General features: G+C 49.6%; 2 protein-coding genes across 2 annotated transcripts; both read right to left on the bottom strand.

The window, feature by feature from the left end:
• Positions 1 to 326: 326 nt before the first annotated feature.
• MYG1 (MYG1 exonuclease) lies at positions 327 to 9,293 on the bottom strand. The gene is made up of 7 exons (XM_047786748.1): positions 9,031 to 9,293; positions 8,723 to 8,835; positions 5,502 to 5,661; positions 1,250 to 1,399; positions 984 to 1,106; positions 701 to 882; positions 327 to 541 (listed from the first exon to the last, which is right to left on the bottom strand). Exons 1-7 carry the CDS (start codon positions 9,247 to 9,249, stop codon positions 343 to 345), a joined length of 1,146 nt encoding a protein of 381 aa, XP_047642704.1. The 5' UTR covers positions 9,250 to 9,293; the 3' UTR covers positions 327 to 342.
• Positions 9,294 to 9,520: 227 nt separating this feature from the next.
• Positions 9,521 to 13,800, bottom strand: PFDN5 (prefoldin subunit 5). Its single transcript, XM_047786749.1, has 6 exons — positions 13,681 to 13,800; positions 13,372 to 13,474; positions 13,035 to 13,066; positions 11,450 to 11,524; positions 11,228 to 11,333; positions 9,521 to 9,724 (listed from the first exon to the last, which is right to left on the bottom strand). Exons 1-6 carry the CDS (start codon positions 13,750 to 13,752, stop codon positions 9,648 to 9,650), a joined length of 465 nt encoding a protein of 154 aa, XP_047642705.1. The 5' UTR covers positions 13,753 to 13,800; the 3' UTR covers positions 9,521 to 9,647.
• Positions 13,801 to 15,516: the final 1,716 nt, after the last annotated feature.

Below are 15,516 nucleotides of genomic sequence, written 5' to 3'. Positions count from 1 at the left end.
CCTCTCCCCCAACCCCAGAAAACACCAAAACCAATGTCCTGTTTTGTTTTCCACTCAACTATAAGATTCTACCTTTTCTAGAGAGTTGCACTGGGGTATAGTGAAGAAAAAAAAAAGGCACAGACTTTAGGTTAAAATCTTGTCTCTCACTTTTTAGTCACTTCTTGTGAACGTGGTCAAGTTATTTACCCTTAGGAGATGATGGTTTTCAAATGACTGGGAAGGCAAAGCCGAGAAAATACCCAGTATAATAGACGTACATTCCCCAAGTTTCAGCAAGTTCCCAGAATGGTGCGGGGCAAAACCGGAGCAATACTTAGTCAGTATGAGATGGAAGACATTTTATTGGCTGAGGGGATTTGTGGGAGGTAGAGGTGCTGAGTGAAGGGCCAAGGTGGCCCGGGCCATGCTCAGGGCACCCTCTCGGGTACGGTGCCCACCGATGAAGCCACTGGCATGGACAAAGACGCAGCCAGGAATCCCACTGACCTGGTCCAGGGCCTCATCCCGAAGACCCCGCCATGGCTCTGGCAGGGGCAGCCTACAAGTGAGCAGAAAGACAGAGGTGCTGGGGGGCGAATGGAGGCCTCGAGGAACAGGGCGGGGAGAGGGGGAAGCAGAGGTCAAGGTTAGTGGCCGCCTCCTCTGATAGGGTCAAAACAGGCCTGAGGGCTGCAGGGTGGTCCCCCTAGGGCCTCACCTGCTCTGGAATGAATGGAGCTCCTTAGGCACACATTGTACCCGCCATTGTCCAGCCTGGTCAGTGTAGATGACAAAGGAGATGGCCACCGGGGGGGACAGATCCAATTCCAGGTGGTAGAGGTGCTCCTTCCAGGGGCATCCACCCTTTGCCAGTTCTATTATCTTCCCACTTACATCCACCTGGGAGGGAAGCAGGGCAGGGCAAGAAGGTTTAGGTGGGAGCAGGAGCCTGCCAGCAGTCCCTAACCCCTGAGCCACAGTGCCTCCTCCCAGCCCCGTACCTGGAACCGCTGGGCCAGGGCCTCTTCCACCAGGGCCCGGGCTGGCAGCCAGCTGTGCTGGTAGAAGTCTAGTCTCTGTAGAAACTCCTCTCGAACCAGATCCATTGCACGCTTGAACCCGGCCTGGGAATCACATGGGCATGAGAACCACGGTGCGGGTCGAACTTCCGACTTTGCTACGGCTTGACGGGAGCAACCCCTCTCATCTCCACCCCTGAGGTTCACACTCGCTTCATGGGCTCTTTCTCCCCTGGGGCCCTGCTCACCTCAGTGTCTTGGTTGGGCTGGTTCCAGGTGGGATTGAGCCGAGCAACCCGGGCGCTCAGGGTCGTGGTCAGCGCGTACCGAGGCTCTCCCTCCCACTGGGCGATCCCATTGTCCACCGCATCCACCTCCTCCACGAAGTTCTCATACATCTAAGGCAGCAGTGGGAGAAATGCTCTGCCTACCAAAGCTTTCTAGGGGTCAGAGTTTGCACAGACAGTCTTTAATCTGCACAACAGCCCTGCGAGGAGCTCCAGCAGTAACTGCATGAGAAAGGGGCGAGTGGGGCAGCTTGCTCAAGGTCAGAGAGCATTCGGTGCTGGCGCTGGAAGTCAGGCCACCTGACTGCTCATCCAGTGCTCACTCTACTGCCTCTCAAAGCCCAAGCCAAGGCGGCAGGTGTGGGGAGGCAGCTGCCGCCTTCTGAATAAGGAGGGTCTTGCATTCCATCCAAGGCTCTGTGGGAGCGGATTCCATGCTGAGGGAGGTTAAGTCTCCAGGTAGGCTGAATAGGCTGTTCACAAGGTACAGGGGGGTCTGGCCAAGCACACAAGTCAGAGGTGGGGGGAGATGCGTGCTGGACATCAAGAGCTGGGCTGTGGTCCAGGCAAGCCCACGATGTGCCACATGGCATCAGCAGCTGCTGCAACTGCTGAGCCTAAAGAAATGGGAGGACAGTGCCTCAAGAATCTGGAGGCAGAAAGGATATGGGATATCAGTGTTTAATGCAAAACTGCCCTACAAAAAGGCCTACAAATCAACACATCTGGGGTATATAAAAGTGCTACTCTCAGGGAGAGCTGAAGGAGACTCCTATGCCCAGAACTTCCTGGTCTGGACCCCAACCTGAGACTCAGGTAAAACTTGGTTGTAATTTATTTTTCATTAAAAAATTTTTTTTGGCTGTACCTGTGGCATGTGGAAGTTCCCAGGCCAGGGATTGAACCCAAGTCACAGTTGCAACCTGTGTCATAGCTGCGGCAATGCCAGATTCTTAACCTGCTGCACCGCATGGAAACTTCCAATTTGGGTGTAATTTTAACATCCAAAAGATATAAACAGCTCATACAACTTAATATCAAAAAAAAAAAAAAAAGAAAAAAAGAAAAAAAACCAACTGGAGTTCCCTTGTAGTTTATTGGGTTAAGGATCTGGTGCTGTCACTGCTGTGGCTCTGGTTACAGCTGTGGTGCAGGTTTGACCCCTGGCCTGGGAACTTCTGCATGCTGCAAGTGCAGCCAAAAGAAAAATACAAGTAACCCAAATAAAGGGCAGAAGAAGTGAATAGGTATTTTCCCAAAGACAACATATGGTGGATGGCCAATAGGCCATCAACATCAACTAATCATCAGATAAATACAAATTGAAACCACAATGGTATATCACCTCACATCTGTCAGAGCAGCTGTCATCAAAAATACCTTTAGTTGGAGTTCCCGTCTTGGCTCAGCTGTTAATGAATCTGACTAGTATCCATGATGGTGCAGGTTCAATCCCTGGCCTCGCTCAGTGGGTCAAAGATCTGGCGTTGCCGTGAGCTATGGTATATAGGTTGCAGACGTGGTTCAGATCCCACATTGCTGTGGCTGTGGTGTAGACTGGCAGGTGTAGCTCTGATTTGACCCCTAGCCTAGGAACCTCCATATGCCGCGAATGTCACCGTAAAAAGCAAAAACAAAAAAAACAAGAAAACCACCACAAGCTAAAGGAGTTCCCTGGTGGCTCAGGGATCAAAGGATCTGGCTTTGTCATTGCTATGGCTCAGGTCTGAGCCCTGGCCTGAGAACTTCTGCATGTTGTGGGCGTGGCCAAAAACAAGAAATAAAAACAAAAAAACTGCAAGTAACAAATGTTGGTGAGGATGCTGGGAAAAGGGAACCCTTGTACTCTGCTGCAGGGAAGGTATGTGGGTTCAGCCACTATGGAGAGCCATAGGGAGGTTCCTCAAAAGTTAAAAGATAGAACTACAGTATGACCCAGCAATTATTATTATTATTATTTTTTGGTCTTTTGTCTTTTTAGGGCCACACCCGAGGCATATGGAGGTTCCCAAGAGGTTGAACCGGAGCTGTAGCTGCCAGCCTACACCACAGCCACAGCAATGCCAGATCTGAGCCCCATCTGTGACCCATACCACAACTCATGGCAATGCCGGATCCTTAGCCCACTGAGTGAGGCCAGGGATCGAACCTGTGTCCTCATGGATACTAGTCAGAGTCCTTTCCATTGAGCCACGCTGGGAACTCCTGACCCAGCAATTCTACTCCTGGAAAAAAAATCAAAAAGACTAAGTTTGAAAAGATACATGTACCCCAATGTTCGCAGCAGCATTACAACAGCCAAGATACGGAAGCAACCTAAGCGTCTATCAACACATGAATGGGTAAAGATGATGTGGTGAACAATAGAGTATTACTGAGCCATAAAACAAAAAAATGAAAACTTACCACTTGCAGCAACATGGACGGACTTGGAGGGCATTATGCTTAGTGATGTAAGTTAAAGACAAATACTATATGACATCACTTATATGTGGAATCTCAAAAATACAACAAACTAGCAAATATAACAAAAAAGCAGATTCACAGACACAGAGAACAAATTAGTGGTTACCAGTGGGGAGAAAGAAGGGGGAGGGGCAAGATAGGGGGAGGAGATTGAGAAGCACAAACTGGAGTGCCTGGCCGGCTACAGGCAGCAGTTTCAAGAGCCAGTGTTGGAGGTCTCTTTGTGGCGCAGTGGTTGACAAATCCGACTACGAACCATGAGGTTGTGGGTTCGATCCCTGGCCTTGCTCAGTGGGTTAAGGATCCAGCGTTGCCGTGAGCTGTGGAGTAGGTCGCAGACATGGCTCGGATCCTGAGTTGCTGTGGCCCTGGCGTAGGCCATCAGCTACAGCTACAATTTGACCCCTAGTCTGGGAAATTTCCATAGGCTGTGGGTGCAGCCATAAAATAAAATAAAGACCCAGTGTTGTTTTTGTGGCAGTGGGTTAAGGATCCAGCATTGCTGCCACTATGGCTAGGATTTGATTCTTGGCCCAAGAACTTCCATCTGCCACAAGAAAAAAAAAAAAAAGTGTAGGTACAAACTATTGAGTATAAAGATAAATAAACTATAGGGATATACTGTATAGCACAGGGAATATAGCCAATATTGTACATAAATTATACCTAAATAAAAGTAAAGATCTTGGGTGTAATTTAGTTCTCAGTTCAATCGTTTAGAAACCCCTCACAGTATAAGGGAAAATTGACCCAGTCTTGGAGTTCCCTTCGTGGCTCAGTGGTTAACAAAACCAACTAGCATCCATGGGGACTAGGGTTCAATCCCTGGCCTCGCTCAGTGGGTTAAGGATCCAGTGTTACCCTGAGCTGTGGTGTAGGTTGCAGACTCAGCTCGGATCTCATGTTGCTGTGGCTGTGGTGTAGGCGGGCAGCTACAGCTCCGATTTGACCCCTAGACCTGGGAACCTCTGTATGCAGCAAGTGCAGCCCTAAAAAAAGACAAAAGGCATGCATGCATATATACATACATACATACATACAACTGACCCAGTCCAAAACCTTAGTATTCCAAAAGCTGCAGTTTTTCTTCACCTTTTTGGATCCCACTAATGCTGCGTCATAAGGGAAAACAGGCAAACCAAGACAGAACTGAACTCAACAGCCTAACTGCAAAAAAGAGTTGACTGAATCTGAAATTTGACTCATGAACTTCACAGTAGAGTCAAGCAGGTGTCGAGCGACACGCATGTCAGGGCCAAGAGCCTTGCTTCTTTCTTCCACAAGCACAGGCACCTGCTAAACTGCCTGCAAGGGGTGCTGGTGGAACCTCAAGAGGTTTTCATAATCCAACCCTTCTTAGTTCCCAACTCACGTGCTTCTAGTGAATTTAGTGGTGCCTAAAATAGGCTGCCCTTCACCTCAGGGCAGCCAGAACCTCAGCCACACGCAACCAAACATAAGCAGCCTTCTCAATTACTAAGTTGTTAAATAATCATTTTTTGTGCATCAGTCATGCTTTATGGTGTTTCAAAGCCCTTCCCCATACTTTAGCTCATGTACTTCTCACTGCCACCTCAGATGGAGGCAGGGGAGAAAGAGACCCCTGTGAGAAGATGAGCCTGACTGAGGGAGAGGGCAGAGGGCCAGCAAGGGTCAGGAACCCTGACCTGAGCCCAGTTTCAAGTGCCACTCTAACCAGCCTGGTGGAGATGCTTGTGCAGGGCATCTCTTGTCCTCAGGTCCCCACCTTGTCATAGAGGATGCCCACCATGCTGTCCTCTTCGCTAGTGCCCAGCAACTGGGCCAGCAGCTTGTGCCCGAAGTGCAGATAGATGAGTCCCGCACTGCTCAGCTTGGTCTGCCACGGCTTCCCAGGGGACAGGGAGCTCATGGTCTCTGTGAAAGACCTGAGGAGCACAGGGAGGTGGGGCTGAGGCAGAGCTGCCCCAGTTCACTCCCAGTGTGTGCGCACAGGGGTCAGGAGGTGGGGGAATACTGAGGGAGATGGAAGAAAGCCCAGCTGGGGAAGCTCTGGCTTGACCTCAGGGTTCAACGTGGACTTGAACTTGGAGTCTCGATTCATGCATTCATTCGACCATGGTTAACGCAGTGGTTACCACATGTCAGGCTTTGTGTTGTAGACATTAGAGATGAAAAAACTAAGACCCTGTCCCTGCCTTCAAGTTCATTCATCTAAGGCCGACACGCACACCCACCCACCCACACAGTGACGTGAATGCTTTAGCCAGTTATAAATAAGGAAAGGGGGAGGGTGAGGAAAGGGTTCAGGAGGAGAGCCTTCGGGTCACTCCTGAAAGATGAATTAGTGGGTGTGAGCCAGACAGACAAAGGGTGAGAAGGAGAAAAGACATTCCAGGTAGAGAGAACTACATGTACAATGGCTAAGAGACAGATCTCTTGACAGAACTGCAAGAAAGGAGCTTGGCTTGAGGAGTGAGCAGCAAATGACAAAGCTGGATGGAGAAGCAGGGTCTGGACCATGGCAGGCTTTGTATGCTGCAGATGAAGTTTGGGTCTTATCTGTGGGTAAAGGGGAGCCATCAAAAGAGTGTAAGCAGGCCAGTGTGTGTCAGAAAGAGCACTGTGCCAGCTAGCATGGAGATGAGATGCAAGGAGATGCTAGGACAGAGCATGGGGGACAGGTATGACAGCTGTTAGAGCAGAAGAAACTACAGCTGTAATTTCTAAATACCAATCCATACGAAGGATCAAGGGAGTTCATTTTTTGTTCTAATGATTTTTTTTTCCCTTACTGGCCATTCTAGTGATTATTATTAAATATTGAGTAAATACAAAAATATTTACAAAATATTCATAAGGTATAAAGACTAATAACAATAACCCCCCAGAGGGATTGGCTGCGTCTCTGGACACAGGTTCGATCACCAGGCATGCGGCTGCAGCTAGGATCTGATTCCTGGCCCAGGAACTCCATATGCTGCAGGGCAGCCAAAAAACCCCCCAAAACCAAAACAAAACAAAGATTCAGACAGAAGGAAAACTAAACAGTTGATGGAAACAAACATAGGTGCTACACTGTACACAAGAACAAGGATATGATGAACACAAAATTCAGGATGCCGCTCATTCCTGGGGGATGTGGGGGGATGCGGACGGGAAGCGGTGCCCAGTGTAGATACAAGGGTAATAGTAATGTTCTCGTTCCTAGGCTGGGAGATCAGTGCGTGGGTATTTATGTTTTATATTCCAGAAATGTTACATATAGTGATTTATGTGTCAACTACTGCATAGCTTTTTTAAAAAAAAAGGTGTATACAATAATTAGAAAAAAGAAAGCTGTCAATAGTGTCAAGTGCCATAAAGAAGTCAGTTAAGGTGAGACCCTCAGCCAGCAACCTGAGTTTGGTATTGAGGTCACTGTGCCTTTTCCACAAGCATTTCTAGTAGAGAGACTGGGAGAGAGTTGGCTGAATGAATGACTGAATGGATGGATGAATGGAATGAACTGGAAGGGATGTGGAGCCAGGTCAGCTCTTTTGTTGAAAAGTGGCTGAGAAGTGAGGGTGAGAGGTTAGGCTGTAAGTACGGGGAGCATTCCTCTAACATCATTTATGAAAGTAATGCATATACTTAAACAAAAAGGAGAGAGAGAGGGAGGGAGGGAAAGAGGCAGGGGGAGAGAAATAAACTTAAAACCTCTTCATGAACCCTCAGAGACAACTGCTTTAAACTCTGTGGTGTATGTGAGGGAAAGTTTTGGGGTCTTTTCACTCCTTTGTTTTCAAGATGTGAGAGGCTCAAGCAGAGTTTCTTGCTGTAGGCAAGAAGTAGAAACCTGGAGTTTCCGTCGTGGCTCAGTGGTTAATGAACCCAATCCATGAGGACACAGGTTCCATCCCTGGCCTTGCTAGGTGGGTTAAGGATCCGGGATTGCCGTGAGCCGTGGTGTAGGTCACAGACATGGATCGGATCCTGCATTGCTGTGGCTGTGGCATAGGCCAGTGGCTACAGCTCCAATTTGACCCCTAGCCTGGGAACCTCCATATGCTGCAGGTGCAACCCTAAAAAAGCAAAGAAAAAAAAAAAAAAGTAGAGGGAGCTCCTGTCGTGGCTCAGTGGTTAACGAATCCAACTAGGAACCATGGGGTTGTGGATTTGATCCCTGACCTTGCTCAGTGGGTTAAGGATCCGGTGTTGCTGTGAGCTGTGGTGTAGGTTGCAGATGCAGATCGGACCCCACGTTGCTGTGGCTCTGGCATAGGCCAGTGGCTACAGCTCCAATTCGACCCCTAGCCTGGGAACCTCCATCTGCCACGGGATCGGCCCAAGAAATGGCAAAAAGACAAAAAAAAAAAAAAAGGTAGAAACCTGGCGGGAGAATTGTGATGTGAGGTCCCAGAGCAGAAAGTGACACATTGGACAAGGGCAAACAGAAGGAAATGTTTCCTGAATTGGAAGGAGGGAGCTGCCATGTTCAGGAGTGAGAAAGTGAGGATGTGCACGCAGGAAAAGCTCAATTTCCTTTGAAAGGGAAGGAAATTCCTCACTGAGGGAGTCTGATGAGGCAGGCACTTGAGGACGGGAAAAGGACTGGAATGGTACTATGGATAAAGGGCTACAAGAAGAGTTCTCAGTGGAAGACAACACAGCCCAGCAGTCTAAGGTGGGGCAGCAAGGGCACCTGAAAGGATTAATCCGGGGTGGAGTATTCAGTGGGGTGATGATGGTCCGGGTAGAAGAAAAGCCCGACTGCGCCAAACTGGGACGTGAGTCAAGAGGGGCCTGGGGACTGACGGGGGCCACCAGAGGCCTAAGACCAGATATGAGCGCGGGGCAGCGGGAAAGGATGGAAGACGCTAGTCCCATAGAATTCAGTTTGCTTTCCTGGGCGAGGCGCTTCCCTTCGCTGACACGGACGATGGTGGACTGGAGCGCTGAGTAAAGCTGACATCAAGGAAGTTGAAGAAATGGTATGTGGGAACCTACCTCTGGTGATGGTCATATCGGTGTCTCTGAGGGTCGTACTCTCCACCCACGTCTACCACGATGTCACAAGAAGCCAGTTTCTCGGGGTCCCGGGTCCGCACAATCTCTGCATCCTGCAGGGGACAGAAGTGGTGAGGGGGCTGCTAAGGTCGCAAGGGTAGAGGGTTAACGTTGGGCTTCCAGGGAACCAGGGAGGAGAGAAGGGGAGCTCAGGCCACGCGAACTACCACAGGGACCCCTCAAGGAGGAGGACGTGCACCGCCCCAAGACTCGCCAGCTGCCCCCAGGTCAGTTTGGGTGAATCGTACCCGGTACTCGGGCAGGAGGCGCAGCAACGCGCAGGCCAGCGCCTCGTCGCAGTGGAAGGTGCCATTGTGTGTCCCGATTCGGGGCGGAGCCATGAGGTGGCTGCGGGGCCGTTTGGAGGGCAAGACGAACTCCAGGCTGAGCGTGCGATGCGGACCCCGAAGGGTTGGCACCGGCGGGAGCAGCAGAGGTAGGAGCCCGCGCAGGAAGCGGTGTCCCATGCAGCTTACCCAGAAGGAGGGCGCTGAACCGGAAGGGGAAGTGCTGGCACCGCCTTACTTCCGCTTGCCACCGTTCCCATAGCAACCAGCCTTGCCCGGAAGTGTGGGAGCTGAATTCCCACACCTGCTCTTCCAAGGGCCCAGGGTGAAGCCGCCAAGATGAGCACTGCATCACACCTGTTTATCAGGCACTGGGAAGGGAAGCGCCCTCTCACCACCGCCCTCCCATCTCATCACTCGTCTTGTGCTTAAGGCAAGAAAAGACCAACACTCTGCCCAGCTGGCACATTTATTAGTTAATACACAAGACCCTCTTCCTCCCCCATTCTAGGAAACCACGCTCAGAAAGTCCAAGGCTCCTGAAGCAGGAACCCCCATCCCATTTCTGAAACAAGCTCTCAGGCTTTGGCAGTTGCCTGAGCTGCTCCCAGGGCTGTGAGCTGCTGAATCTTCTGGCTCATCATCTCCATGACAGCTGTCGGGAAAAAGTCAGATCTTGGTCAGAAGCTAAAGGGGAGAACCCAAAGTTCAGGAAAAGTGACAGGCAGACAACATACCATAGTTAATAAAATCTTTAACTCAGTGAGCCGCTGTGGAGGACACACATAACACAAATTTATAGAGTCTAAGATGTGTCAGTAAAGATGATAACCACTGGGATATAAAAATGAACAAACAGGAGTTCCCGTCATGGCGCAGTGGTTAACGAATCCGACTAGGAACCATGAGGTTGCAGGTTCGATCCCTAGCCTTGCTCAGTGGGTTAAGGATTCGGTGTGGCCGTGAGCTGTAGTGTAGGTTGCAGACACGGCTCAGATCTCGCATTGTTGTGGCTCTGGCGTAGGCCAGTGGCTACAGCTCCGATTTGACCCCTAGCCTGGGAACCTCCATATGCCGCAGGAGTAGCCCTAGAAAAGGCTCAGAGACAAAAAAAAAAAAAAAAAAAAGAATGCAAATGAACAAAAATGAAAAAATACATATAAAGAGTCACATATAACCAGAAAATTATAACATTGAAAAGATTTCTGCCTTTATAACAGTGATTCTCAATCCGGACTATACAATAGAATCACCTGGGGAACTTTTTAAAAAGCATTGCTGGAGTTCCTGTTGTGGCACAGCAGAAGTGAATCTGACTGGTATCTACAAGGATGTGGGTTTGATCCCTGGCCTTAATCAGTGGGTGGTGGATACGGCATTGCTTTGAGCTGTGATGTAGGACACAGATGAAGCACAGATCCTGAAATTGCTGTGGCTGTGGTGTAGGCCGGCAGCTGCAGCTCTGATTCAGCCCCTAGCCTGCAAACTTCCATATACCTCGCGTGCAGCCCTAAAAAAGAAAAAAGAAAAAAAAAAATCATTGCTTCCTGGAACACGCCCCCACGCCCACAGATGGATTTACAGTTGACCCTTGAACAACATGGGTTTGAACTGTGGTCTACTTACACATGGGTTTTTTTCAATAGTAAATACTATAGTACTACATGATCCTTGAGTGGCAAACGCAGAACTGAATTTCTTCTACTTCTTCAAGCGCTGGTGCCCAAAGCCCAACTCTGTTCAAGGGTCAACTGCAGCTGATTTGGAGTAGGCCCAGGTTTTCTTTTTAAATTCTCCAGGTGATTCTAAGGCACAGCCAAAGCTTTACTTGCCAGTAGATAGCTAGTTAGGGCTTTCTTTCCTGTGTGTTCATTTACATGCATCTTTTTCCCTATTCCATCTACATTAAATAGGATCTCAAACACAAAAACACAGACGGGATTTCCTTTCTCTAAATTTCTCAAGCACTGAACCCAGGAATCTAGAAATAGCAGATATGTGATGCACAGCATCTAAAGAATAATACATCAAGACACCAAAGAGAAAACCATGGTTTTAATCCAACAAAGGGGACACCCACCATGGTTCACGCTGCAATTCATGTTCTTGATTATTATGGAGGTAGAAATGGTGAAGAGGTGCCCAAGGCCAAGCTTACCCTGTTTCATGGCATGCTTCTCCTGCAGAGCTGGCTGGATTTTCTCCATTTGCTTGGTGAGGAAGTCTATCTTCCTCTTGAAGAAGTCCTTGGCATCTTCAGCTGTCTGGAAGGTCAGAGGTGAAGGAGGGGCTAAGAGGAGACCTCTTTGTGCACTCCGGATCTCTCCCTAAACTCCCTCTGCCTCCTCAGCGGGGCATCCATACACTTCCTTCCACTCACCTTCTCTACATAGTAGCCAGTTCCCACATCGATGAGCACATGTTCCACATCATGCAACTTCCCAGGGACGTACATCTGAGAAGCGAGGATTAAGGGAAAACTAGCCCAGCATGAGTCATGATTTCCTGTCGGCTCATCTGCTTGACCTCCTAAGAACCCCTTTTTCTAAAAACTTAAAAGGTACCGGGATCAAATAATCTGGAGGCCTACACACTCCAAGGGGGAGACACAGGGAAGTTGGTTCCTTATGGAGAAAATTACACATGCTGATCTTGCCCTGATCTCATTGCCACCCTCCAAGAAGTTCTTAGAGTTCTTCCCATTAGCCCTTCCAGAAAGACTAGATGGCTTTTTTTATTGTCTTTTTTAGGGCTGCACCCGCGGCATATGGAGGTTCCCAGGCTAGGGGTCAAATCGGAGCTGTAGTTGCCGGCCTATGCCAGAGCCACAGCAACGTGGGATCGGAGCCAGGTCTGCAACCTACACCACAGCTCACGGCCACGCCGAATCCTTAACCCACTGAGCAAGGCCAGGGATCAAACCCGAAACCTCATGGTTCCTAGTCAGATTCGTCAACCACTGAGTCATGATGGGAACTCCATAAAGACTAGATGCAGTGTTTCTTTTTTCTTTTTAGGGCTGCACCCGCAGCATATAGAAGATCGTAGGCTAGGGGTTGATTCGGAGCTGCAGCTGCCAGCCTACACCACAGCTCACGGCAACACCAGATCCCCGACCCAGCGAGGGAGGCCAGGGTTAGTAGTGGATTGTTTCTGCTGCACCACAATGGGAACTCCTGGAATGATTTTTCCTGCTGCTGTTAAATAGTAAAAGTGAAAAGCCAGCCTCATTTCTCCTTTAACACTCCCAACCATGAAGTAGGTCATTCCCAATAGATTTGATGTTCCTTATCTAAGCAGTCCCTACTATGCGGCTATTCCTGTGTTTCCTTTTCAGCCTATCAATTCTCAGGTGCAGTTTATAGGTGCCCTGTTAACACAATTGGCTCATTCAAGTAAAACACTCAACAGATAGACACAATCCAGGTTTCTCAGTAACAACGGATTAGGAATAAGATCCACAATTAAACTGAAATTGAGGATTAATAAACAGAGCCAACCCCCTTGTCTCTATATCCTCTCTTCTTCCACTGCTTCTGTTTTCTAAGTTATTAGTAAAAAGGGTAGGGAGCTCCTGCTGCGGTGCAGCAGGTTAAAGACCCAGTGTTGTCTCTGAGGTGGCTCAGATTCAATCCCTGGCCTCTGAACTTCCACATGCTGCGGGTGAGGCAAAAGAACCCAAAACACAAGTCAAAAGTGTAAACCACCAGTTTTATCTCCCTATTAGATTATATCCTCAAACAGCGAAGATAAAAAATAACACCTCAATTCTACATACACCTTGGTGCTCACCAAACATTAGCTGGATGTTGGCTCCAATGAGATAGCAGAGCTACGAAGTGTGTTCTGAGTATTCTCAGAATCTCTGGAGCACTCTGGAGCAATTAGAACCTCTGCCCTTTTTTGCAGGGTGGGGGTGAGGGAGAAAAGGAGTGGGCGGGGAACAGTTCCTGCAGAAAGGATACAGAACTCGTCAGTGGGACGAGTAATTCTTTCCCTGTGAAAGCAATTAAGACAAACATGTAGGGAAGGTGGACTTTTCCAGCCTTTACACGTTCAGGGGAGTTTCAGCACCGCACAGCGCCCAGAGACTGTGCGGTAAATATGGAAATAGGGGCAACAGGAGAAGAATGTCCTATACATTTCAAGTCTACCGAGGCAACATGCAAAGGGCTCCTGCAGCAGTATGCAATACGTAAAGGACCGTTCTCTCGTCTCAGGTAAGGACAACTGGATAAGGAAGCGAGAGGAGAAGCCGGCTCGCCCCAACCCCCAGCTTGCCTTCACGCTCCTACCGCATACCCTCGTTGCTCTTGTTCAGCACGTTCAGACAGTCCTTGGCTTCCACATACTTGGTCTGTACCACCTTGAGCTGGGCAATGGACGTGGACAAGAACTCCACTTCCTAGAGAGAAGAGGAATGAGGGTCAGTACGGGGGCTGGTGGGAGAGGAGGGCACCGTCGGGAAGGGGCGGGTGCTGGGACCGAGTCGGGGTTTTGCCTGGGAAGGGAAACCTCCTCCCTCGGCTGGGGAAGAATGGGGAGCGAGGGAGTACGCGTGGCGGGAAGGAAGTGAGGTGGAAAGGGGTGTCTTTGGGGGCCTATTCCCACCTGGTCCAGCTGGTTCTTGAGCATTTCCAGCTGCGGCAGATTCAGCTCGGTAATGTTAACCGACTGCGCCATGTTGGGAAGGAGGACTAACGAAGCGGAAGCCGCCGGGTGAGCAACGCTCTAGCCGTCCTCTGCGCCTCTCGATGGCTACGCCGGGAGGCCTCGCTGCCCCCCACATCTCTATGGTCCTCCGTCCGGGAGCGGAGGAAGAGCTGGGTCTTCTCTGTGATTTACTTGCGTTGGAGTGGAAGAGATAGCGGCGCTTTCTTTTTTAAAGACCGAACTGGAGGCATATGGAGGTTCGTAGGCTGGGGGTCGAACTGGAACTGCAGCTACCGGCTTAAGCCGCAGCAACGCGGGATCCGAGCTGTGTCTGCGACCTATACCACAGCTCACTGCAACGGCCGATTCTTAACCCACTAAAGTAAGGACAGGGATCGAGCCCGCAACCGCATGGATACTAGTCCGGTTCCTTATCGCTGAGCCACGATAGGAACTCCCAGGAGCGCTTTCATTACACAAAACATCCCAAGCCTAGCGTCGACAAGTTGCAGCAAACAGGATTCCTGCGAATTTAAGAATCTTAAAAAGAGTTCCCGTCGTGGCTCAGCAGAAACGAGTCTGGCTAGCATCTATGAGGACGCTGGTTCGCTCCCTGGTCTCGCTCAGCGGGTTAAAGATCCAGCATTGCCGTGAGCTGTGGTGTAGGTCTCAGACGCGGCTGGGATCCCACGTTACTGTGGCTGTGGTCCGCAGCTACAGCTCCAATTTGACCCTTACCCTGGGAACCTCCAAATGCTGCGGGTGCGCCCCCAAAAAGACCAAAACAAACAAAAAAAGTAAACCATGTGGGTGATATAAACCCTAGTGACAACTGGCAAGGAAGAAAAGGAAGAAGCTTGTTAAGTTCTCTGGTCGTAAAAGGAGGCTTTGGGCAGATGAAGCGGGACTAGAGATGGAGTGGAGATGAGTGGGTGGAGACAACACAAAGGAGGTACCTCATCAACCAACAACACAGCAACAGGTTTGTTACTCAATAGTGTTACCATGTGCTAGAAGTGAGGAATACTGCTAAAGTGTATAGCACTGACAGCTTTAACAGTTGTATGTGGGGAGAACAGCAGCCTCTAGCATCCAGTTAGAAAGGGGACAGGACAACTGAGGCATTACAGCTAGTGTCACTCCCCAGATTCTGGAGGGCAGGAACACAGGATAGACATCAGAGTACCTGGCCAAGACTCTCTCTCTCTCGCTCTTTTTTTTTGTCTTTTTTTAGGTCCGCACCTGCAGCATAATGGAAAAGCTGTAGCCACAGCTGAGCCACACCTGCAACCTACATTGCGACTCACAGCAACACTGATCCTTAACCCACTGAGCAAGGCCAGGGATCCACCCTGTGTCCTTATGGATACTAGTAGTTATGTTCATTACCGAAACACAGGGGGAACTCCTCTTTTTTCTTTGGCTGCACCTGTGGCATATGAAGTTCCTGGGGCAGGAATTGAATCCAAGGGGAGGGGCTTCAACTACACCACAAGTGCAGCAACACCAGATCTTTCTGACCCACTGGGCCAGGCCAGGGATCAAACTCTCAACACAGCAAAGACAACACCCAATCCTTAACCAGCTGTTCCACAGCAGGAACTCCAAGGCACTCGATGGATTTATCTCTACCTTTCCTTGGGCCTTTGTACCCATACACTGAATTTGTATGCTCCTCTCTCCCTCAGCTTTGTCTGCTGAGGCCAAGCCAGGCCCAGCTTTGTCCCATGGTTTTACGTTCTTTCCAACAATCTCAAACACTTTTTGCTTTTCAGGGCCACACCTGTGGCATAT

Source organism: Phacochoerus africanus, chromosome 7 (genome assembly GCF_016906955.1).
Source record: "Phacochoerus africanus isolate WHEZ1 chromosome 7, ROS_Pafr_v1, whole genome shotgun sequence".
Lineage (NCBI taxonomy): Eukaryota > Metazoa > Chordata > Mammalia > Artiodactyla > Suidae > Phacochoerus > Phacochoerus africanus.
This window is presented reverse-complemented; position numbering and strand designations above follow the sequence as displayed.

Bases quoted from the DNA above. Each gene is read 5' to 3' on its own strand.
- MYG1 (XM_047786748.1), bottom strand. From the start codon at position 9,249: ATGGGACACCGCTTCCTGCGCGGGCTCCTACCTCTGCTGCTCCCGCCG. The intron at 883-983 runs GTACGGGGCTGG...CTTCCCTCCCAG, and splicing joins CCCTGGCCCAGCGGTTCCAG to GTGGATGTAAGTGGGAAGAT. The intron at 542-700 runs GTGAGGCCCTAG...GCTCACTTGTAG, and splicing joins CTCCATTCATTCCAGAGCAG to GCTGCCCCTGCCAGAGCCAT.
- PFDN5 (XM_047786749.1), bottom strand. From the start codon at position 13,752: ATGGCGCAGTCGGTTAACATTACCGAGCTGAATCTGCCGCAGCTGGAA. The intron at 13,475-13,680 runs GTGGGAATAGGC...TCTTCTCTCTAG, and splicing joins TCAAGAACCAGCTGGACCAG to GAAGTGGAGTTCTTGTCCAC. The intron at 13,067-13,371 runs GTATGCGGTAGG...TTGCTTTCACAG, and splicing joins GCTGAACAAGAGCAACGAGG to GGAAAGAATTACTCGTCCCA.